General features: G+C 40.9%; 2 protein-coding genes across 2 annotated transcripts in view; one reads left to right on the top strand and one right to left on the bottom strand.

Annotated features, from left to right (window-relative positions):
• Positions 1–261: 261 nt before the first annotated feature.
• On the bottom strand, positions 262–12,697 carry LOC115587767 (lactase-phlorizin hydrolase-like). The gene is made up of 17 exons (XM_030427746.1): positions 12,019–12,697; positions 11,317–11,387; positions 9,642–9,719; positions 9,452–9,545; positions 7,848–7,944; positions 7,077–7,755; positions 6,342–6,990; positions 4,699–6,249; positions 4,324–4,592; positions 3,927–4,217; positions 3,632–3,830; positions 3,264–3,466; positions 2,389–2,495; positions 1,990–2,121; positions 1,638–1,861; positions 1,231–1,467; positions 262–904 (listed from the first exon to the last, which is right to left on the bottom strand). The coding sequence occupies exons 1-17, from the start codon at positions 12,599–12,601 to the stop codon at positions 717–719; spliced, it is 5,652 nt and encodes a 1,883-aa protein (XP_030283606.1). The 5' UTR covers positions 12,602–12,697; the 3' UTR covers positions 262–716.
• Positions 12,698–14,262: 1,565 nt separating this feature from the next.
• The window catches only part of LOC115588735 (uncharacterized), a 31,900-nt gene continuing 20,809 nt past the window's right edge, over positions 14,263–25,353 (top strand). The window contains exons 1-11 of the mRNA XM_030429506.1: positions 14,263–14,851; positions 18,089–18,153; positions 18,326–18,409; positions 18,512–18,605; positions 20,113–20,191; positions 20,930–21,620; positions 21,712–22,360; positions 22,453–23,997; positions 24,193–24,461; positions 24,547–24,837; positions 25,065–25,263. Coding sequence (XP_030285366.1) covers positions 14,263–14,851; positions 18,089–18,153; positions 18,326–18,409; positions 18,512–18,605; positions 20,113–20,191; positions 20,930–21,620; positions 21,712–22,360; positions 22,453–23,997; positions 24,193–24,461; positions 24,547–24,837; positions 25,065–25,263 — 4,555 coding nt within the window. The remainder of the gene's footprint in view (positions 14,852–18,088; positions 18,154–18,325; positions 18,410–18,511; positions 18,606–20,112; positions 20,192–20,929; positions 21,621–21,711; positions 22,361–22,452; positions 23,998–24,192; positions 24,462–24,546; positions 24,838–25,064; positions 25,264–25,353) is intronic.

Raw genomic sequence — 25,353 nt, 5'->3', positions numbered from 1 at the left:
ACAGCGCTGCAGCCCCCAAAATGTGTAACTGAAAGTCAACTTTACTAACATAAAGAAATTCACCACTAATGAAAAGAAACAGTACACACTGCTCGTGGCCTTATTGAGTAAGAACAGAATGTCGTCTGATTCTGCAAGTCAGAACTTATGCATGGTGCAACATCTTTCGTTTCACAATGTGAGTACAGATGATGCCTGTCATGTACTTAAAAGAACAGTATGTAAGAGCAAATTAAGAAATACTTCTCTTGTTCTAGTTATTAGATGTGGTAATTCTTCATGTGAAGCTGGATAAACATGTTTGCAGAAGGTTTATTCAAGTTTAAACTCGCAGCAGTGACCATTGAAAATTCTGTATTTTTACTTCCTGAATGATGTTCACAAATGTGTTTTTACATTTTGATCGCTACCATAAACAAATGACCAGGTCTTATTGAATGATATGGTTGCAGGGGATCCATTTTAACAGCAAATCAAATAACACGGATCATGAGAAAATTGCAGGTTCAAAAAATGCATTTTTGAATCAGCTGTAGCACAAGAAATATGATTTTTACAGTCAGCAATGCGTGTCTTAAATATGTTTATCTCCAATTTTATTGACATATGAAGTTTATCAAATTATATAAATATGCAGCTCTGAAGCAGTTCAGTGTATATGTTGACTCAGTACAACTCATCATTTACGATGAAAAATATTCCTTCATGTTTATAGATTAGGCAACATTTTTCTGTTTTTTAGATTTCTTTGCCTTAAAGAAGCAAAGTGATGTACACATGACTGCAAACACGGCAACAACCAGGAGAGCGAATGTGGTGTTGAGTCCAGTCTCAGCATCACTGATAGTTAGCCTCAAACCCAGGAAGCTCACAGTGTCAGTGCTCACAGGAGGTACCTTTGTTGCTGTAAACAAAACACAGAGGTTATCATATTGATTTTGAAACAGGTTGCTGACTGTAACTGTAGATCTTTCAATGTCTTAGGGGGGAAGTACTACTGCATATGTGAAAAAAGTAGTATAAAGCCTTTTGTGGCTCCAGAGGATCTGATAAATTGCCTCCAGCTGTGACACTTAGTGGCTAAGATGCGGTATGGGTTCTGTAAGCAGCAGGTTTTGAAAAGGAAGAAGATTGCATGGAATGGACAAAGTGATATCTCTGGTTCTGCTATCCATAATGAGTCCAATATAAGTGGTATGCTAGACCAGGAGTGAGTTTGCATCAATTTACCTTCAGGCTTGGTGGTCATGCAGTCATCTGGTCCCAAGGCAGGGTCGGGGAACCCGTTACACTTGATGATGGTGGAGTAGGTGCCAACAGAAGCCTTGGCCACCCGAGACAGGTTAGAGTCTGAGTGATTAACATAGAAGAGGCCGAATCTCTCTGAAAAGCCGGTGGCCCACTCGAGATTGTCCATGAGTGACCAAGCTGTGTAGCCACGGATATCTACATCATCTAGCAAGTAAGCTGGGAGGAGATAATGAACACATTAGAAGTTTCTTTATCGCTGTTTGAACATTAGTTTTATTCTTTGAAACAACAGAAATATCATGCATTTTTATACTGCATACTTTACTTGGGATGACTTAATAATAAATAGTCTATTAATATAGAGAATAAAAATTGTGGTTTGATACCTTTCAGCACCTGGTTGAGGTATTGTTCATAGTAGTAGCTCCTATGGTAGTCATTCAGGTCAATAGACCCTCGCTCTGAAATGCCATTTTCTGTGATGATAATAGGCGGATTTCCATATTCATTCTTGATAAAGTTTAATATCCTCCGGAATCCAAACGGTGAGACCTTCAGCCAGGATGAACCTGAATCCAGCCAGGTACGATCAGCAATTGTTCCTGCACTCCTGAGAAAATCAAATATAAAAAAAAAGGTTCAAATAAAAAAGTAAATTAAGTACAAAATTGAATTTTTCATGGATCATGGATGATTTGCTTATATTACTTGGTTATAGGAGTAGTGGTACTACTTTACCTGTCAGCATCATAGTGCTGAAGATTTCCATAGCCCACAGGAAATGCAAGTACGGTGGTGTAATGGTTGAACCCAAAATAATCATAGGTTCCCTTAATCCTTTGAATCTCTTCAGGAGTGAACTCTGGAAGCCTGGAGAGATTATATTGACTTAATCAAATTTACCCTTCAAATGTAAAACTTTTTTTTCTTTTTTTTTTATCTTTCAGACTTGAAGGGTCCACTTTGTAATAAAATGTATTTCTGAGTCTTATATTAAAAACTTGTCAAATACTGATGATTCAGGATGACAACCAACCCAGCCTACAATCCCACAGTGCCAGTATTTGTTGCATTAGGAAAGCGACACAAAAATCAACTTTCTTACAAAAAGGACCTTTAATGTCAGTTTTTTAATACCGAGATTTAGCCAGGCCAGCAGCTAAGCTTCGCTCCCGAATGATCGTCTTCATCATGTCACTGTAGTCTCCATTAAATACAGGATGGGCGAACCAGCCAATGTAGAACTGCACAAAAAGACACACAACAGCATTGAACACCTTAATTTTAAATCACCCAAGTGTCTATTGTAAAATGTTAAAGGTCCCATATTATGCTCATTTTCAGATTCATGCTTTTTGTTCATATGCTTAAATGTAAATAAAACCTAAATCTTTCTCACACTGTCCATTGCAACAGCACCTGTTTTAATGCCTGTCTCTTTAAGGCCTCTGTCCAGAAAAGCGTAGTCTGCTCTAATTGGTCAGCTCTAACAGGCCTGAGTAGGCAATACCCTCCACCTCTGCTCTGCCGGTGTTTAACACTACATTATATCGCGAGTTGGAAGTTGATATTTCCGAGTCTGTATTCCTAATTTCCGATCTAGTGTGTTTACTCTGGAAAACAGGAATGCCCACAGCAAATGGGCAAGTAAGTCTGTGAACACAATATACTACAGCAACTGATTTAACAAATTAGGCCACTTAAAAAACGACAGGAGGAGTATAGGTCCTACTGCATGCTTGCAAAGACTGACTGAGCACTGTATAGTTGTAACATCACAACTTAACAGAAGTGACAGCCTCAGAGTATGGGTGGTGTGAATTTCTTGGTGGACTGAGCTTTTTGATAGTGATGCATTATTTACATAACACCTAAATATATAATACTCCTTAATAATCAGAAAAGAAATGAAATGAGATCTTACTTTCTTCAGTGTGGGACCTTAAAAGGAATGTGCAGACAAAAGAAGAATCTACAAACAGTGCAACACCTAAAGTAGTTTTTTTTAGTACCTGCACCACACGTCTGGCAGCATCGATGTCCTCCTGCTTATAGGGATTTCTGGGCTCTGACCAGTCAGAGTTGATGGTAATGGAGATAATTCCCTTCTGTGTGGGCCGGTACTTTTCATTGTAGAGATGCCAGGCCTCTGCGTGAGCTTTAAGCAAGTTGTGACCCACAATATAGGGAAGAGTACCTGGTCGGAAACTGATCCCTGGACACAAAAGAGACATGTTTGCTAAGATTCAGGATTGGTTAACATATCTTTACCTGGAACACAACTTGAGTTTATTTTATACCTCAGTGGGAGTTATAGAACCACATGATAAATCGAAGAGCAATATTTGTTTTCATATAATTCATGTGTGAGGTGGATTACCTGGGGCAGCAGCGCCATACCCATGGCCTACATTGGCTATATTGTAAGGCTCATTGATGGTGATCCAAAATTTCACTCTGTCACCAAGACTGCTAAAGATTAGGTCAGCATAATCCCTGAATTTGAAAATGATAGTGTCATTCTCCCAGCCTCCAATATCCTGCAGAGCTTGTGGAAGGTCCCAGTGGTAGAGAGTGATCTGATGGCAAAGAAAAACCAGAGAGAGTTTTAGTGAATAATTTCCATTAGTTTCTTTTGCAATTTCTTTGAGATTATGACATAAATTACCACATACATGAGGTTGGATGTTTGCAGCAAGCAGTGCATCCACCAGTCTATTGTAGTAGTTGAGTCCAGCCTCATTAATGTACTCGGTGGTGCCTTTAGGAAGCACCCTCGGCCAGGATATGGAGAAACGATAATGGGTCACCTTAAGTTGCTTCAATATAGCAACATCCTCGTCAACTTTGTGGTAACTGTCGCAGGCTATGTCCCCATTGTCATCATTAAACACTCGGAGAGGAGTGTGAGCAAACTTGTCCCAGATGCTGAGACCTTTTCCATCTGCTCTCCATCCGCCTTCAATCTGGAGACAGTAAATGTAAAGAGAGAATGACATAGACAAAGTGTGAAAAATATGTATTCCCTGATCCAGGCAAACTACAATAAAGTGGTTTAATCAAAGCAGTTACCTGGTATGATGCTGTTGCAGTACTCCAAATAAAATCTTTGCGGAAACGTCCATAAAGAGGCTTCTCATCGTCTGGTGTAGGGAAACCATTGTCTTTCATGACTTGGTAGTAGTAATGAGCTGAGTATTTTGGTGTCCTTGGCTGGTTGGGGTTGGTGAAATCCACATGATGCAACCCAAATCCAACCTTGTATCCCTCGAGCCACTCAAAAGAATCCATGAGAGACGCGGCTATGTATCCTTTTACCCTCACAGCATCAAGGTCATGAGCTGTTATTAAAACATACAAACACAAATAAATCATCAAGGAAACAATTCTTAGCAGTCATGGAAACAATTCATATCTGTTTGGGAAATGTTTTTTTTGTCAGTGTACCTTTTAAAGCCTCATCAATATATGTCTTGTAATAAAATACTCTGGCAGTGTCATCCCAAGTTGTCTTAACATCTGTAGCTACTCCGTTCTCCGTAATGTAAATCTCTGGATCTCCATATTCTTCTTTGATCCAGTTGAGGAGTCTTCTCAAACCCCATGCAACAGCTCTCTGATTACTGATGGCAGTAGTAGGTGAATCTGTTTCCTCTGTTTCTTTCACATCCTGGTCAGACTCATAAGATTGAGGGCTAAGCCGAGCTGTAACATGGCCGACTATCTTTGTAGTATAATGATTTACACAGAACATGTCAGCAGTTCCCTTGATGAAGTTCTTTTCTTCTTCGGTGAAGGAAGGTAGTCTTGTCTCTGGAAGATCTTGGAGCTCACTTTTGTTTCCAACTTGCCACTTCATTGCATCGGGATAGTCACCAGTCTTGAAAATGGGGTGTGCAAACCAGCCCAGTTGAAACTGCAGAGCGCGGTCAGCAGCCACCACTTCACGGGGAACATTTATATCTTTAGGTTCAAACCAATCAGCATTGAGGGCAATGGATACTAGACCTCCCTGGGATTTCCGATACTTTTCATCATATGTGTGGTAAACCTTGGCATGTGCTTTTATAAGGTTGTGCGCAACTCTATACGGTGCAACTCCTGGATTCTTAACATTTGGTGGGATCTTTCCAAGTCCATATCCTGACCAGGCAATTGTGTGAGGCTGGTTGAAGGTCATCCAAAATTTAACTCTGTCTCCAAAGGTGGCGAAGCAAAAGTCACAAAACTCATTAAAAATGTTAATCATGTCTACATTGTCCCAGCCACCAAGGTTTTGCAAATCTTGAGGGAGGTCCCAATGGTAGAGTGTAACCATGGGAGTGATATTGTACCACATGAGGCTATCAATGAGTCTGTTGTAGTAGTCAACACCTTTCTGGTTCAGGGAGGCACGCCGACCGTCAGGAAAAATCCTGGACCAGGACAAAGAGAATCTGTATGACTTCACCTTCAGAGCTCGAAGCATGTAGAGGTCTTCTTCAAGTCTGTTATAGCTGTCACAGGCCACATCTCCATTTGCATTAGCAGGAATACTACCAGGTTTTTGGGTGAATGTATCCCAGATGCTGGGCCCCTTCCCATCAGTGTTCCAGGCCCCTTCAATCTGGTAAGCAGAAGATGATACTCCCCAACTGAAACCTTGTGGGAAAGTGCCATAGTGGTACATTTTTCTCTGGAACTTTGACTGGTGTGAGAATTTCTCCCAAACAACCTTGGATTTAGATGGAACCTCTGAAGGTGATAAAGCAATTAGGCGGCGGGAAAGTTGCATCTCTTCTCCTCTAAAGACAGGAACTTTGTTTGATCCAAATCCATTTTGCTTGATAACCTGGGCGTAGAAATATGCAGATTGCTTGGGGGTTCTAGGTCTGTCTGGATCTTCAAAGTTGACATGGTGGAGACCAAACCTTTGGCTGTAGCCTTGTTGTCCCTCAAATCCATCCATGAGTGACTGCACTGTGAATCGCTGCAGATGCACTCCATCTTCAAAGATTGCTACAAAATGGACACACATAACAACACATTAAATGTTGAAATTGGTTTCAAATTAAAGATGGTTTCCTACTAGAGAAATTACAGAAACTAACCTTTCAGGGCCTCATTGATGTAACTGTTCATGTACTCTACTCGTTGAGTATCATTGAGAGTGTCCCCAATGTAGTCAGTTGGCATACCATTACCAGTTATATGGATAGGCACTTTGGTAACAGTCAAGTATTCTGTGGAAATGTAGTTTAGAAGCCGCCGGAGACCCCAAGGTGCAGAATAGATCCAGTCAGAAGCAGTCGAGGGCCATGATGGGTCAACGTGTGCCTGGAAGTTACCTACCCCCTGAGGACCAGGGATGCAGCCACCATCACTGTGGCTGACCAACCGGGAAGTATAGTGGTTTAATCCAAAAAAGTCTGCTGTTCCTTTTATCCTCTGTCTCTCTTCAGGAGTGAAAACTGGAAGTTTTGCGGGCACAGAGAGCAGACACTCATTTATTTTCTGCTCTATCTGAGTCTTGAGTGTTGCAGGATAATCACCGTCGACAAATATAGGATGTGCAAACCAGCCCAGCATGAACTGCAGGTAGCGATCTGCAGCTGCTATGTCTTCAGGTCTTGAGGGGTCCATGGGCTCAACCCAGTCTGAGTTCAGTGCAATGCCTACTTCCCCTCCCTGTGTCTTCCTATACTTGTCATTGTAGACATGCCAGGCCTCAGCATGAGCCTTGAGCATATTGTGAGTGGCCTGCAAGTCCAAAATAAATGGTTGTGTTAAGAAGAATGACAATAATACAGTGCATGTCTACATCATGGTAAGACCATTTTGCTCACCTGATAGGAGGCAACCACATAGTCTTTTACTCCAGGGGGATGCTCACCAGTGCCATACCCAGCATGGCTCACCACCCAAGGGCTGCTGAATGTGTTCCAGGTCTTGACCCTGTCTCCAAACCTGGAGAAGCAGAAGTCTGCATAGTCCTTGAAGGCCTCAACAACGGAAACGCTGGTCCATCCACCTTTGTCCTGGAGTGCCTGGGGCAGATCCCAGTGGTAGAGAGTGATAACAGGTTGTATGCCAGAGTCAATGAGGGCATCGATCAGCTTGTCATAGTACAGAGCCCCTTTTTCTGAATGGCTGTCCCTGTTGCCGGAGGGGAATATACGGGCCCAGGAGATAGAAAACTGGTAGGTGTTGACTTGAAGACCTCGCAGCAGATAGACATCATAATCCACCTTGTGGTAACTGTCACAAGCTAAATCGGCTGTCTGATTGTCAAAAACCTTGTTTTCGTGGCCAAAACGGTCCCATATGGTTTCTCCCTTCCCACCTTCCAACCAGCCTCCTTCAACCTTGAAGGACTCACTGGAGGTGGCCCACTGGAAGCCAGAAGTGAATGATTCATTTAAGAACAGATCTCGTTCTGTTGTCGTCTGGGCCCCAAACTTATCCCACACATTCTGATAACTGTTTCCAACTGCTGCAATTCCATTGTAGCCTGAAATATCTTGACTGTTGGAAAAGATAAATTGAACAATGTAAACATACATGAAAAATCTGCCAGTACATATGAACCCCTCCATTTCACCAAGATAAACTGTTACCTGGTTGAGATGTCCTCCATGTCCTCCATGTCCAGCTTACCCAACACATTCACCACATCGCATCCCATGATATTCAGGTCATCGTTGTTTTTCAAGACTGTAATAAGTGCAAGGCAAAGTTATTGACAGACATACATTATAATCAATTAAATGAAACCTGCATAAATAAAGAGACACCATCCTAAGGGGGGCCAAGGGCGGCTGCTTAGTTCGCTTATGCCTCAGGCCGGCTCTGATGACAGTGCTAACATGCTGATGCTGAAAGACCTACTAATCACCATGTTCACCATCTTATTTTAGCATGTATCAAATATACATTTGCTAATTAGCACCAAACACAAAGTACAACTGTGGCTGACTGAAATGTCTGACAATGACTGTTGTGATCTCATGGTGCTGCTAGCTGAAAAGTTGAAGGATGCCCAAAGTTTTTACAATTTATTCTAAGGGGAACTTCAATGTCTGTACCAAACCTAATGTCGATCTGCAATGTCAGAAGGAAACATCCTTGGGGCACCATAAATCTTTGAACAAAAGATTTGTATCTATATGACAAAAGTTGTCAAGATATTTTGACAACCAAATAGTATACTCAACGACAGACCAACGTTGCCATCCATAGAGCCATAATGTTATCATGATTAAAAAAAAAGATTTCATATAGTTAATATTTTGGGAAGTGGTAGGTGTAATGCACCTTAAAGGTCCTGCTTGGGAGAAAAGTTAATTTCTCTTGCAACTTGTCTAAAACTGACACTTTGAGATGGCGGCCGACAAATCAGACAGTCCTAAAGTATCAGTATCTGATAAATTGTGAATAAGACTAAAAAATCTACTAGCTTCTACCACAGCAAGTTATTACAAAGGCACTCTACCCATAGTGCCAGAAGGTATTTCGATAAAATTGTTATAGGGGATTATTTCGCCAGGATAATCATGTGGGCCTGGTGAAAACCCATATTAAAAATATTTATGCAAAAAAAACAACAACAAATACATAATGTATGCTTTAAAGCTGACTCTGTTTGAATAATTTTTAAACTTTTAAAATGTTCTTTCCACAGTCCACTGGAAATTGACGTTAAAATTAAACAATGTGTATTGCCTGTTAAACACACTAAATTGTGTTTTATGCTTTAAGTTATAATTATAAAATCTAGTGTTATTGTTATAGTACATTTACTAGATTTTCTTGTTAAACTTTACTGGACTGTAGCAAGGATAATTTAAACTAATCAGTGCCTTATGATAACACTCCCATGATTATTGTACTATAAAAGTTAACAATACTTCATTTTTACAACAGGCTAGTCTTGATGCCTTGTCATAATCTGCTTGCCCAAGCAGGAATGGCTGTAAATCTGTTATGCAAGTAAACACAAATGTTACTGTTTTATTTGTGTTAAGTCTCTTTCTCAGACTTTACTTCCCTGGAAGTGACCACATGAAACTAACTTGAGTAAACTAGTGGATTTCTCCAGGTTTGAATCTTGTTAGAAAGATTTGGGTTAATGTAAGTACACAACTCAACAAGACACATTTTTTACATTTTGATGCAGAATTGCTACATATTGTATCTATAAATCAGCTGTAATTATATTTACCTAGTATCAAATTGCCAAGGCGCTGGAACTGATCATGGGAGCAGCCATCAGCAGTCATCTTGTATATCAGGATAGGCAAATTCCCACTGGACAGCTGCAATATTACATGGCATGAATGTGGCTGCAGTGTAATCAAAATACAAAGTATGAAATGAAAAGTAAAATGAACACTTTTTAAGGTTTACTGTACCTGTAGGCTGCTCAGCTGTTCTGCAAAGTTGACTACATAGTCACAGTTATAAGCAATGTGCACTGACAAGAAATCCATCTGTTCAGAACATACAAATATAAGTTATAGCCACATATTCTACATAAATAAATATCAGACAGTTAAAATATCACTTTTCTGATACAATATCCTTATTTTGCTTTGTTTGTGTTTGTGGTCATATTGGCAGGAGAATATCCGAGGTGGATGTTATAAGAAGTGACAGCAAGTGCTAGAGTTAGGGTAAGGAAGTGTCCTCGACAGGTTGACAGCCTAGAGCTAACACATGCACATGTGTGAGCAATGGAAACATGGTTATAGAACAAAAACATGAATTTCCTGCGTTTAAACTGTAAAAAGAGACCCTGCAAACTCGAAGAGAATACACTCAAAAAAAGGACCAAGTCATGTTATGATCCACTTGATACTATTAAAATGATATGATGTTTTCACATCCACTACAATAAACAGATCTAGCTGCAGAAATATTAAAATTATGTGTGGTGGGGTGCCCTCAGTATCTTTTCCTATTTTTTTATATTTCAAAAAAGGAAATAAATTATCCTATTTTGTGGGACTAGGACGCATTTCCTTTTGCCATGGTGTTAAAGATGTAAGTATGTTTCTTTTGATGATAGCATTGTATCAAAGTTTAAAATTCTGGTATTGTGACAACCATTATGTAGGTTTATAGGTTACTGATTGTATCCAAAGTCTTTGTTGTTTTTGGGAGGATTGTGTGTCAGAAGGCAGAGAAAGACAAGGACAGCAAAGTTGCTGACACATCATCTTTGAGCGCTTATTATCAAAGAGTTCAGATAAGGAGAGGCATGAAATATTTTCTAACCCTGACAAAAAACTTCCGAGCATCCTTAATTAAATATGGAAAACAAAGCACCACCAGGGCCTTGATGATCATCACATGATGGATTTCTGTGGAAACTTGGCAGAAAAGCTACCAAGAGTTGGAAAACACCAAACAGTAAAAGAACTGACGTAAAAACTGACATGTTAGGTAATGTGTTTATATGTTATGAAGGAACCCATTTTAAAGTACAATTTTTAATTATATGAAATCTGATAAGACTACACTGTAACACCTGACAAAGTGACTTTACTCTGACAAAATCAAGGAAACTGATTACCACAAAATTACCAAGCAAAGCAGACTAATCATTTTAAACTGTTAAAACTTTTTAGCTCTAAAAAACTTAAATGTAATAGTTTACTTTACTCAGTAATTCTGAGGTAATTGGTTTCATGACTTTATTTAAGTGAGGTAGTTTTTTAAAATGCACAGTAAAAAATAAGGCATGGTAACAATAAGCACTAAACATGGGTTTCATTTCATTGGAATGGTTTTTGCAAGGTTAAATTTTTCAGCAAATGTTGATCAAAAAACACAGAGCAGCTCAACCACAGAAAGTTGAAACTGGGAACCCCACCCAAAATAGAATTTTGCTAATTAACAGACTTTGATTTTATAAATACATGCAGAATCCACAATGGTGAAAATGACTAACCATTTCTTTTTATGTTGATTTATGTCAAATGGTTTACATTTGGAGCTTAATAGCAAAAAGCAACTGACCTCTGACAAATAAAGAAAGATGAAGATGTTTTGCATGGAAAAAATAGAATAGAAGATTTATCTTACTGTAGTTGAAGCTTTGATCTGGGGAAGAATGGCAACATCCCTCGCTCTCAACCCGACTGACAGACGTCTCCCTGTGAACAAGAGAGTAGCAAAGCGCTCTTAACACAACGTACATTACAGAACATTTGTGTACACACTACATTTCCACCAGTTTCAAAATATGTGTCAGACTTCAGGGAATGTTTTCAGTTAATTTATGATTATTTGACAAAGCACATGTATAGAAAATAAATTAATGATGCTTCAGTTTCCGGGTCTTTGTATTTTATACACACTGTCACACTGTGATGGCAGACTGTGAGTCTTGTTTAATGTTGTTCATAAGACCTTTGCTTTTCCTACTGTGACAATTCAAAACTACAGCTGTGCAGTGAAATGCATGCATGGATATTTTTTATTGATTTCACTGGGATTGATTATTGAGGTAGGCATGATGATATACATGTAATCTGTGCCATAAATCACTGTGCGAAGGGCTTCAGTTACAAAAAAGAAAGATATCAGCTGGTTGTAGTAACGTTTACAAGTTACTCCTCAAGACACACCTAAAAGACAACATATTGCTCAACAGATTAATGATATTTTACGTAATTAAAGCTGGCAACAGATATTTCTTGTTCCCTTTAACCACTGAAGGTCTCAAGTGTCCAATCCTGTCAATCTATCACATCTTTTATCTTCTTTTTTATCAGTCTTTCTTACCTCTGTCAGTAAACCGTTGATGGTAGAGCTGGTAAATTTTCTTGTTGAGTTCAAGGATATTTTGTAGACGAATGGCAACGCCTGCAGGCTGCCCATCATGTAGAACACCATCCAAGTCACTCAGTGTCACCCAGGAGTGTGCCAGTGCTCCAAATTTCTGAAAGGCAAACTCAGCATACTGCTGAAACATCTCTTTCAGCTCCTGGCTCTCCCAGCCTCCGTATTTTGATCTCAGAACTTCTGGCACTGTGGATCCATGAAGGACGACCAGGGGCTGGAGGCCCGCGTCCAGCAGCTGTTTCAGGAGGGTCTGGTAACAGGCGACCACAGCCTGCTGGGGCTGACTGGACCGGCCTGTAGGTAGAAGATGAGTCCATGACAGCGGGACTTTGAAGTGGGTCACCCCTCTGCTCTGGAGAGACTCAAAGTACTGCCATGATCCTCGAGGAATGGGATCACTGCAGTCAAAGGGATCATTCACCGAACCTTTCAGAGGGCCTGCAACAAGCATGAAGTCCTCATTGCTCCGGCAACCATACAGACAAAACCCATACAGAAACACGGCCCACAATAGATACTTCATTGTGGCCTTTAAAGGATAGACTGATATTATCCACCGATAGACAAGCTATTCAAGGTGATTCTGTTTTCCTCTCATGAATTGTTACACACTTAAGATCGATGTCGCATTCCAGCTGTATAAGCTTCAGTTTTTTTATTGCAGCTGTATGATACAGCCAGGAAGACTTTGGACCCACGTGTCAAGGAATACCTGTAGCCCTCTCTTGTGCGCATGTTTGAACACCATAAAATATATTGTCACAACATAATTAGTTAAAAGATAGAGACAGGTCATAAGACAAGTCATAAAATAATTTCATTGATTCATCTTAGCAGCCCATTTTGCTGACGTGAAACTAACAAGTATGAATTTGCATTTACCCAAAGGCACAACAGCAATTCAGAGTAAGATAAGAGTAGCTCTAACACCACCTTTATTTCTCATCTTCGTGATTGTATAAGTATTATCAACAGATTGGGTTGTAAAAACATGGCTGAAAAGGTTAAAGAAAGGTTAGTCTTAAGAGGAGGTGAGGAGTTATTTTGGTTTCCTTAAGAATGAAAGTGGAAATCTGGCTATTTGTGTCACAAAGGATGAGTATACTAATATTAACATCATAATGTATGATTGTTTCCCTCGCTTTTGTTTCCTCCTTTAACCATTTTGACTAGAAAAACAATGTATTGATCACTGTATGACTGAGAAGAAACGACCCGCATTCTGATTTACATGAAAATAAAATGGACAAAACTCAACAGTCAGAGAAAGGGTGTCTGTATTTTTTCAGAGGTCTTTGTGTATTTAATTATCAATGTGTTGTGTAGATGGAGCTGGAAACACTTTTTCCTCAACAGCTGTGGCTCGGGAAGTAAGGTCCTCCAGTAATCAGAAGGTCAGTGGTTTGATCCGCGGATTATAGCTATACATCAAGTATCCCTGGGAAAGATGAACCTCAAATTGCTCCTGATGATCAGGTTGGCACCTTGTGCAGCAGCCTCTGCCATCAGTGTAAGAATGTGTGTTTGAATGGATGGAAAGTGTTGCTACATGTGGAATCTGTCAACACATTTTGCTGCTATTTTTATCAATAAAACCAAGAAAGTACATCTAGAGTACAGTATAAATACATAACCCTAACCCTTTTGACAAACACTGTCACAAATTGCTGCTCCCGTGCAATAATCATACTGTCTAATCAGCGCCTTGATACACCAATTTTTTGTCAATCCACAGAAAAATGGGCACAGCCAAATTTTTTCTGCGTTTTTGCTTTAGTTCAGTGTACCTAAGTTCACAGATCTGATATATATTGAGTGGTGGTCTAATTAAATTTTTTGCAATATTTCAAGAAATATTATGCTTAGGAATCCAAGTCACCTTCAAAAGACAACACAATATGTTGCCTAACAAGCACCTGTGGTTTGTTGTGTAACTAAATTACAACTGAACACAAAAATCTTGAACACACTTCTTTTTTTTTATACCTTGCATCATAAATCTTTGCCTCCTGTTTGATCTGTTTTATCAGAAGTTTTTCAAGGCTATGACCACTCCATGACCCCTGCACACTTTAGTGCCACTTATGAAACTCTAGTTTGACTGAAGGTTCAAGCTTGTAAACAGATCTGCTATATAAAGCTTCACCATGCAGTGGCTTGTTCAGTTCCCAAAAAACAGACAATATGTTGTTACTGGGGCGACTTCTCCCTCTGTGTTTACTAAGTTTGTATGGGTGCATGTGCCAGGACCATGATGATCATCCACCGGCCATGTTTCTTGCAGGTCCTCTGACCAACAATGGAGAACCCTCCAAAGAAGCAGACCCCTTTGACTGCAGTCATCCCATTCCTCCAGGATCATGGCAGTACTTTGAGTCCCTCCAGAGCAGAGGGGTGACCCACTTCAAAGTGCCGCTCTCATGGGCTCATCTTCTACCTACAGGCCGGTCCAGTCAGCCCCAGCAGGCTGTGGTCGCCTGTTACCAGACCCTCCTGAAACAGCTGCTGGACGCGGGCCTCCAGCCTCTGGTCGTCCTTCATGGATCCACAGTGCCAGAAGTTCTGAGATCAAGGTACGGAGGCTGGGAGAGCAAGGAGCTGAAAGAGATGTTCCAACAGTACGCTGAGTTTGTGTTCAGAGAGTTTGGACAGATGTCAGACTCCTGGGTGACACTGAGCATCCTGGATGAGCTGAGGGATGCTGAGCTGCAAAACGCTCTTGACGCACACTCCAGCGTCTACCGCCGTTACCACCAGCTGTTTCCTGTGAAAGGTAGGAGATCAATTCATTGCATCACAAGCTAAAGGCTAATGATATCTTGTATAAAACTTGTGAAACATATTTGGATAAAAAGAGACAAATCTGGTCAATTATTATGCAAATGTGACTTCACTTGTGAAATTCTCCGGGATATCTCCTTCACTTGAGTATATCTTACAAACAGAAACATATATTTGAGAAATAGTTTTTTCATAAATATCTGGAACCAATTTGGTGCCCTTGGCAAGATTTTAGCCGGCAACCCCTTGCATCGCACTCAATTTCAATTTTCATACACTCACACAGAAACTGCATGTATGTTTTCAAGATTATATATTTATTTAACTCAAAAATATCACACTGAATATAAACTGAAAAAATAAACAAGTGATAGATTAAAAATAGGCATTGCACAAACATATTCAAGAAAATTCTATTTACATACAAAATAGAAAATATAGTACGGGAGTAGAGGGACAGTAGCACCTGATGCTGTGTCACTGGGGGAGGTGGGGAAATATTTTAAAAGTGCTGAAGAGAGAAGTACATGTGACCACTGCATGTTACATTTTAACAAAAATAAACAGATGCTTGGTGTGTGCTATAAATAAGAATAATGTAGAGTAATGAAAATAGGATGGGATTCATTCAACTTTACAAGCATCCATACAAGCAGGAAAACACAGGCAACAGGTTAGAATAACACCTGGACATGTCTAAAGTTAACTATCCAAATGTCCCTGATGCATTTAAGGTGGAGTAACATTAACTTATGTTGACTCAAGCTATTTACTGATTATTAAACAATACTACTATCGTCTGAAATAAGCTAGCAAATCAAGACTCTTGGTCTTAGGGTGACCAAAACCCCCACCCCACAGAGGGCATGTACAGTGCAATGAGCTAGGAACCCAGAAAAAAGGCCACTCCAGGCTTTACTATGAAGTTATGTTGCTGTGGGCTGATATAATATTTCAAAATAATAGTAGTAATAGCACTGGTAAAAAATAGCTGGGTTTTTTTCACCGCCTGTTGCCCTCCCAGTGGATGACGGCATCCTTAGTATTGACCTATACAGCCTATGCCTAGGGCAGACTCTTCCTCTCAAATAAAGGAGCAGACAAGATGTGTGAGTCTGTTTGAGTTGTAACCCTGACAAAAGATTTCTTGAGGAGCAAACTTTTATGAAAGTCTCAGCAAATGTGCTTGCCCAAGCTTTATTACCGTATGAAATATATAGATAAATCAAACTATAGTCATCTATTGGTAACAACTAGGGCTGTCAAAGTTAACGCGTTAATAACGCGTTAACGCAACATCCTCTTAACGCCGTTAATTTTTTTTAACGCGCGATTAACGCTCGGTATAAAAAAACAAAAAACAAAACGCGCATTGAAAGATTTACGGCCGTCAGTGGCACATGTAGTCTTGATCCAGAGGGTGGCAGAAAGGGAATCAGAAGAAGAAGCAGCAGGGTTGGCGGTTCGGGAAAAACACGGTGGACTGAAAAGTGAGGAAATTGAGAAAGGACTTACCGTAAAATACCAAATAATAGCCGGGGGGTTTAGTTGTTTCAATCACTTAACAGACCAAAAGGCAATTTGGGACAGGCGTTTAATTCCTTCCTCACAATAATCCTGGATGAAAACATTACAAACTTCTCCAGCTTCTCTGTGAATTCTCTGGCATCCTTCTGCAAGTGAAGTTGTTGCGGCGGAGGAAACGATTCATCCAACCAGCATTCGCTGCAAACTCCTCATCTCTGCTGTCACTCACGGTGGCGGACATTTGTTTCTCCATCGTCCTGATCATTCTGCGGGACACTCTCTCGTGGCGTGCCCGTTTGCTGATAACTCATCCCCGCATGTTTATCTCAGGCTCCTCGCTAGCCTTCTTCCTCCCTCCAGCAGGCAGCCTGGCCCTGTTGATGTCTTCCTCGGACAGACGCTCAAGCTCCGTTTCTCTCACTCTCTTCTGGTCGACAGAGAAACATCTAGCGGCTGCTTCTCCCGAGTTTTCCTCCTTTGCTGCACTGGAGCCATGGCGATCATCAGTGTGATACTGACTGACAGAAAGCAGCACACTGCGTGAAAAAGGCGAAGAAGAAAAACGTGCAGTGTCAGTGGACACCTCTTCTTCCTTAATTTTTAAAAAAATAAAAAATTAGACCCGACATTTATTTGGAACCGGCGGTTATTTACCAAAATATACATCTGCACCGGCGTTTAAAGGGACCCTGTGGATAATTGAAACCCGTATATTATTTGGTCATTTACGGTATGAACGGCAAACTACTTTCGAAACACTGCCAGATGGTTCGGTCGATAGGACAAAAGTTATCTGCATGTACTATCGACATGAAATGAGTTACCATCGAAGTACATTGAGTCTCAAATATCACTTGCAAGCCAAACACAGGGCAGATGCAGAGAGCCCCCCCCCCGCCAAAAATGTTCATAATGCAAGCATATTTGCCCTTTCTTATGTTGTTAAAAGTATTAAGAACATTAAAAAATACATCAAGGTACATTTAGAACAGAAAAAAATGTGCCAAAAAAAATTGCGATTAATTTGCGATTAATCGCGAGTTAACTATGGACAAAATGCGATTAATCGCGATTAAAAAAATTAATCGTTTGACAGCCCTAGTAACAACATGACTAATAGTGAGTGCAGTCGTACATCTTGTTATTGTGTTACTTGTGGATCAAACTATAGTGAAAATCCACCTTCATCTTTTGCTGGGGAGCAGCCAGAAGCCCTGGATGTGACTTTGGGAGCGAAGGTTGTACAGCCTATGATCGATTATAGACCAGAACAGAACAGAAAAACAGAACTGTTTCTTAAAATATGGACCTCAATAAAGTCTTGTCAGTCTGTTTTTACATAAATTATTATGGCACTCACATATAATCAACATGACTGTAAGAGGGCAACAGTCTAGGTACTTTGGATATAAAATAATAATATTTTCGAGTCATCTTTCTTATCTCCTGTTGTACTTGTGAAACTTGATCGATAGCTGGATTTTTACTGTCCTCAAAGGGGATATTTGTTTCCACAGAGTGCATTATGTTTCCCCTCCAGAGCGTAGATAGATGTGTAGTAATTATGGCAGTGTTTGATAACTGTTTCCATATCTGCTGACCACTTGTACCAAAGTTCGTGATAAGGGGGTGGAGTAGTGTAGGGGAAAGAAGAATGCACTCTCTCAAGCTAATAAGTTTATTATCATGTCACATGTTACAGATGGAGGAGTATCAGTTGGTGTGAAGGCCAGTAAAGTCCCAGTCATTTGTGACACTCAGCTACTGGTGAGATCACATCATCACACAGAACATGAGCACAAAAAACATGTTCTGAGTTGCCATAATATCAAAACAGCATGTGTATAAAAACTGTGGTTAGTTGATTTTATTTGTGTCAGGGAAAAGTTAAAAGCTTTCCACACAACCAGTGACAATCACACATGCATGTCTGTTTCAGAAATATACAGATTTCCTCGCTGTTAAAATTCAATATGACTGCACCAATGGAAAAAACCTGGCGGAGGAACTGCAGAATGTTTTGGTATGTGAAATTGAATTTGATATTTAATTAACAGTCTTCAGTTCTGTAATCGTCGACCTCTAAGTGAGAATTCTTGTTTTGAACATTACTGTTTTCTTGCAGGCAAAGTGTGGAGAGAAACCCATTCTCTTCTATGAGGTGAACATCAATGACTGTGCCCCCTCTGAGTTCCTGTCAGATACCAAAGTCTCAAAAGGTAATCATCAAGAGTCACATCCCTAGAATAGTTAAACACTATTGCCTATTTACTGTCAGTTTTAAGTAATCCTAAAAGTAGAAAACAAAAATGTATCGCAGGTCACTTTAGATACTTTGATTTGATGTCATTGTGATTTTATTCATATGAAGTCATTTATTTATACTTGAGCTAGACTACATCTAATTACTTTAAGATATGTAAAGAATCATGGCATCACAAATCAAGGATTCTGTTTTGATATGTTTTCAAATTTTAGCACTGTCCAAATTATGCTGAAATTAATATTGCACATTTATGAATGATTGCCAACAATACACTGCCTTACACGGGGCACCATTTATATTGGACCTTGAATTGCACGAGGCACAATTAAGTAGTGTTTATGCAACATTAAAAAGAGAGATTAAGGTTAAATTTGGCTATCACTCTTGTACAATATTAAGTAGACAGCAAGAAGGTTCAAAAATATTTATTCAACACAAAGATGAAAGCACACGATCTAACTTACCTGTACTATATACAGGTAGGTGTGTGTGTGTCTGTGTCTGTGTCTGGCAGAACAAAGAAACAATGGTGGTCACTGATATCACATGTGGGTGTGATATGCTCCAGGCTTGAGGAATGTTTGTGTGACGTGATGCCAGGTTATCAAAGATGGTTAGTTGCATGCAGAGACCCTGAGTCTGTGTGAAGCATAATTCGACTAACATTGAATTAGCCGTCTGGGAAAGCAAACTACCAATAACTTGACTTGAGGTCACAATAACACCAAACAGTGAACAAACACATAGATTTAACACATTACATCAACCGGAGTTTAAAGTCCTGTGTTTAGCCGTGTTATGCTATGCTATCTAAGCCCAGTTCAACGTTACCAGTCTTTGAAGAAAATGTGCTGGTGGTTGCAGGAGAAGGTTGGGGTTCCAATGGCGAGCAATGCTGTTCTTGCTATGTAACGTTTGATGAAAGTCCTCAGAGGAGGAAACTGGTCAGTCCTTTCCTTTGCAAGGATAGCAGCTCGGTGCTACCCTGCTTGGTGTTCCTAAGATCCTCAGATTGGCAGGACCTTGTGTCGCTGCAGTGAGGAGAAGTTCTTTGGGCCTGCTGTAAATGCAGCTTGCAGCTCTCCACAGCTTGTTAGGCCCAGAAGAAGAGATCTTGAGGGCAGGCAGCCCCGTTGGGGGGAGGTGGAGAGGAGCCCTTGAAGATCAGAAGTTGAAGAAGAAGAGGGTGTCGAGTGAGAGAAACGTAACAATGAAGGTGCTGGGGTTTTGACTATCTGATCAGCGGGGGGTCTGTCACCTTGACCAATAGTGGCTCAAACCTGAATTTTGCACCTAGGTGTGAGAAATGGGGAATTCTGGGACACTAAGTTCATTTCAGAGTCCATTTTGAAATCCACAATGAATGACTTTATCTGTGGCTCCCATCAGATACCATGAAGGATACATGCATCATACTGTATGATACATGACATTTACGATATATTTGTATACTTTTACAGCACTGAGCAGTGGAGACCACAATGTTCTTGGATTCGACATGGAAAATATGTTCTCTCCAGATGACAATATTCCAAAAAGGTATAATTGAGCATACAGAGAAGTAAGAACTTAATCTGCAGCATATCTTGCCTCAACTCTGTGAAAAATTGTGTGTGTCCTTGGAGCAGAAAACACACACACAAAATTACAACAAGGGGACTGAAAAAGGATAATGTTTGACAGTACACTATTGCACAATATGCATTCATGTGTTGATGCAGCCCAGTCTTCAGAATAAAATTTTGGCATTTAACTTTTTTGCAAACTACTGATACATGCACATTTGTCAGTGTTCTAGGCTGCTTTAACTTACTGACATTCCTACAAAACGTACGACATGACGTTCACATTACAGATTTATGAACTTAATTTTCATATCTAGAGGCGGAGGGATTGGTGGTGGATTAACAAGCAGGAAAGCTGTCAAGCAGGCTTTGTATACATGAAACCACTGGATATATCTGATGGGATACCACAGCGTTTTAACATTTGCTAGCATCACACCACTGGATATATTTAAGGAAAACTTAAGGACAATGTCAGGCTGTGTTTGTAGCATTAAAACAGGGTGTTTTCTGATGAGACCTTAGGACATCTCCAGCCATGTTTGTGGAGACTAAATTAGGTAATTTAAACAAAGAATATTATATTTACAAGTGTTGTATGTGCCAGAAACTGACCAGACTTAAAGTACAGTGTTTCCAGAGGAAAAGACTTAAAAACAGAACATAAAGGAACCTAAAGTTGCAACAACACGTTTTCTTCCTTTTGTTTCAGTCGTTCACACCAAAGTGACAAAAACAGAAACAATCTTCAAACATCATGTTTAACGACATACTGCAAAACGTGGAGCAATTTTGCGAACATGACCTCATCTGAGCGAGATACCTTCTTGAGTGAATTATTTCCTAATGGCTTCCAGTGGGCCACCTCCAGTGAGTCCTTCAAGGTTGAAGGAGGCTGGTTAGAAGGTGGGAAGGGAGAAACCATCTGGGACCGTTTTGGCCATGAAAACAAGGTTTTTGACAATCAAACAGCCGATTTAGCTTGTGACAGTTACCACAAGGTGGATTATGATGTCTATCTGCTGCGAGGTCTTCATGTCAACACCTACCAGTTTTCCATCTCCTGGGCCCGTATTTTCCCCTCAGGCTTCAATGACAGCCATTCAAAAAAAGGGGCTCTGTACTATGACAAGCTGATCGATGCCCTCATTGAGTCTGGCATACAACCTGTTGTCACTCTATACCACTGGGATCTGCCCCAGGCACTCCAGGACAAAGGTGGATGGACCAGCGCTTTCATTGTTGAGGTCTTCAAGGACTATGCAGACTTCTGCTTCTCCAGGTTTGGAGACAAGGTCAAGACCTGGAACACATTCAGCAGCCCCTGGGTGGTGAGCCATGCTGGTTACGGCACTGGTGAGCATCCCCCTGGAGTAAAAGATTATGTGGAAGCCTCCTATCAGGTGAGAGAAATGGTCTTACCATGATGTAGACATGCACTGAGTTATTGTCATTCTGATCTTCTTGACACAACTATTTACTTTGGACTTGCAGGCCACTCACAATATGCTCAAAGCTCATGCTGAGGCCTGGCATGTCTACAATGACAAGTACAGGAAAACACAGGGAGGGGAAGTAGGCATTGCACTGAACTCAGACTGGGTTGAGCCCATGGACCCCTCAAGACCTGAAGACATAGCAGCTGCAGATTGCTACCTGCAGTTCATGCTGGGCTGGTTTGCACATCCTATATTTGTGAACGGTGATTATCCTGCAACACTCAAGACTCAGATAGAGCAGAAAATAAACAAGTGCCCCCTCTCTGTGCCTGCAAGACTTCCAGTTTTTACTCCTGAAGAGAGACAGAGGATAAAAGGAACAGCAGACTTTTTTGGATTAAACCACTATACCTCCCGGTTGGTCAGCCACAGTGATGGTGGCTGCACCCCTGGTCCTCAGGGGGTGGGTGACTTCCAGGCACACGTTGACCCTTCATGGCCCTCGACTGCTTCTGACTGGATCTATTCTGCACCTTGGGGTCTCCGGCGGCTTCTAAACTACATTTCCACAGAATACTTGACTGTTACCAAAGTGCCTATCCGTATAACTGGTAATGGTATGCCAACTGACTACAGTGGGGACACTCTCAATGATACCCAACGAGTACAGTACATGAACAGTTACATCAATGAGGCTCTGAAAGGTTAGTTTCTGTTATTACTCTAGTAGGGAACCATCTTTAATTTGAAACCAATTTCAACAATTGATGTGTTGTTATGTGTGTCCATTTTGTAGCAATATTTGAAGATGGAGTGCATCTGCAGCGATTCACAGTGCAGTCACTCATGGATGGATTTGAGGGACAACAAGGCTACAGCCAAAGGTTTGGTCTCCACCATGTCAACTTTGAAGATCCAAACAGATCTAGAACCCCCAAGCAATCTGCATATTTCTACGCTCAGGTTATCAAACAAAATGGATTTGGTTCAAACAAAGTTCCTGTCTTTAGAGGGGAAAAGATTCAACTTTCCCGGCGTCCAACTGCTTTATCACCTTCAGAGGTTCCATCTAAATCCAAGGTTGTTTGGGAGAAATTCTCGCACCAGTCAAATTTCCAGAGAAAAATGTACCACTATGGCACTTTCCCACAAGGTTTCAGTTGGGGAGTATCATCTTCTGCTTACCAGATTGAAGGAGCCTGGAACACTGATGGGAAGGGGCCCAGCATCTGGGATACATTCACCCAAAAACCTGGTAGTATTCCTGCTAATGCAAATGGAGATGTGGCCTGTGACAGCTATAACAGACTTGAAGAAGACCTCTACATGCTTCGAGCTCTGAAGGTAAAGTCATACAGATTCTCTTTGTCCTGGTCCAGGATTTTTCCTGATGGTCAGCGTGCTTCTCTGAACCAGAAAGGTGTTGACTACTACAACAGACTCATTGATGGCCTCTTGGGGTACAATATCACTCCCATGGTAATACTCTACCATTGGGACCTCCCTCAAGATTTGCAAAACCTTGGTGGCTGGGACAATGTAGACATGATTAACATTTTTAATGAGTATTGTGACTTTTGCTTTGCCACCTTTGGAGACCGAGTGAAATTTTGGATGACCTTCAACGAGCCTCACACAATTGCCTGGTCAGGATATGGACTTGGAAAGATCCCACCAAATGTTAAGAATCCAGGAGTTGCACCGTATAGAGTTGCACACAACCTTATAAAAGCACATGCCACGGTTTACCACACATATGATGATAAGTATCGCAAAACCCAAGGAGGTCTAGTATCCATTGCCCTCAATGCTGATTGGGTTGAACCTGAAGATGTTAATGTTCCCCATGAAGTGGTGGCTGCTGACCGCGCTCTGCAGTTTCAACTGGGTTGGTTTGCACACCCCATTTTCAAGACTGGTGACTATCCTGATGCAATGAAGTGGCAAGTTGGAAACAAAAGTGAGCTCCAAGATCTTCCAGAGACAAGACTGCCTTCCTTCACCGAAGAAGAAAAGAACTCCATCAAGGGAACTGCTGACATGTTCTGTGTAAACCATTATACTACAAAGATAGTCGGCCATGTTGCAGCTTGGCTTAGCCCTCCATCTTATGAGTCTGACCGAGACATGACAGAAACGGAGGAACCAAATTCACCTACTACTGCCATCGATGGGCAGAGAGCTGTAGCATGGGGATTGAGAAGACTCCTCAACTGGATCAAAGAAGAATATGGAGATCCAGACATTTACATGACGGAGAATGGAGTAGCCACAGACAACAATGTTGATGACACAGACAGAGTATTTTACTACAAAACCTATATTGATGAGGCCTTGAAGGGTGAGTTCCTCAAGTTTAAGACTACACTTTTTGGTAGAACCCTTGATTAAACAACCTGAAGATAAAATCTGGTGTAGCTGTCCCTCATCCTAATTACTGACATTAATGACACAATTTCTGAATGCATTTCATTCCCTCAGTGGTTTTCTCTATTCCATTCTGAATGCAGTTATCTCTGTCCACATCTTTACACAGCTCATAATCTTGATGGTGTGAAGGTGAAAGGATACATAGCAATGTCTCTCATGGATTCTTTTGAGTGGCTCAGTGGTTACACAGTAAACTTTGGGCTGCACTACGTCAACTTTGAAGACCCAAACCGGCCGAGGACCCCGAAGTGTTCCGCTTTCTATTATCACAAAATCTTGAAGGACAATGGCTTCCCATTACCAGATGAAGAGAAGGTACTTCATGGAGAGTTTCCTGAAGCCTTTAATTGGAGTACTTCCAGCTCTGCTTACCAGGTAAGTAACGATTATGCATTTAATCTACAATGGCAGAGTGCACTTGTATCAACATACAAGCATGAAGCACAAACTTTAATTTCAGATTGAGGGGGGCTGGAGAGCTGACGGAAAGGGACTGAGCATCTGGGACCTATTTTCCCACACGCCCGAGAAGACATACGACGGTCACAATGGCGACATTGGTTGTGACAGTTACAACAAGATTGATGAGGATGTGGAGGTGCTGAAGAAGCTGAAGGTGACCCACTATCGCTTCTCTGTATCCTGGCCCAGAGTGCTTCCTGATGGCACCAACAACCACATTAACGAAGCCGGACTGAACTACTACCAAAGATTACTGGATGCCCTGGAAGCTGCTAATATTCAGCCCCAGGTAGGCAGTGCTGTAGTTCATAGCCACTAATGTTTTCTATATGTAGTAGTGTATGAGGACATTTTTTAATTTGATGTCTCCTAATGGTAGTATCAAAAACATTAAAAGTGCATGTGTCCAGAAATTATCATCTCAGCAAAATACAATTGGGCTCAAAAGGGAAAAACATCATCTGCATGACAAGCATTTAGTACTGTATTTCAGATTTCCTCTTATCTGTTTCCCAGCTGACCCTGTACCACTGGGATCTCCCTCTGGCTCTACAAAAAGTCGGAGGTTGGGAGAATGAGACCATCGTCCAGAGATTCCGAGATTATGCCGATGTTTTATTCAGCCGACTTGGAAATAGAGTGAAGTTCTGGATCACTCTAAACGAACCCTGGATTGTGGCCAACCTTGGCTATGGATATGGTTCCTTTGCCCCAGGTGATGAAAAAAAAATCTTTTGAGATACTTCTATTTCTCAAATAAAGCTGTTATTGGAGCATAATTGTTATTTAATGTGCTTTACCAACA

This window comes from Sparus aurata, chromosome 9, assembly GCF_900880675.1.
Source record: "Sparus aurata chromosome 9, fSpaAur1.1, whole genome shotgun sequence".
Classification (NCBI taxonomy): Eukaryota; Metazoa; Chordata; class Actinopteri; order Spariformes; family Sparidae; genus Sparus; species Sparus aurata.
The sequence above is the reverse complement of the archived record's forward strand: the minus strand, read 5'-3'. Positions and strand labels throughout refer to the sequence as shown.

Bases quoted from the DNA above. Each gene is read 5' to 3' on its own strand.
- LOC115587767 (XM_030427746.1), bottom strand. From the start codon at position 12,601: ATGAAGTATCTATTGTGGGCCGTGTTTCTGTATGGGTTTTGTCTGTAT. The intron at 3,831-3,926 runs GTATGTGGTAAT...CTTTGCCATCAG, and splicing joins CTGCAAACATCCAACCTCAT to ATCACTCTCTACCACTGGGA. The intron at 905-1,230 runs GTAAATTGATGC...TTTTGTTTACAG, and splicing joins CATGACCACCAAGCCTGAAG to CAACAAAGGTACCTCCTGTG.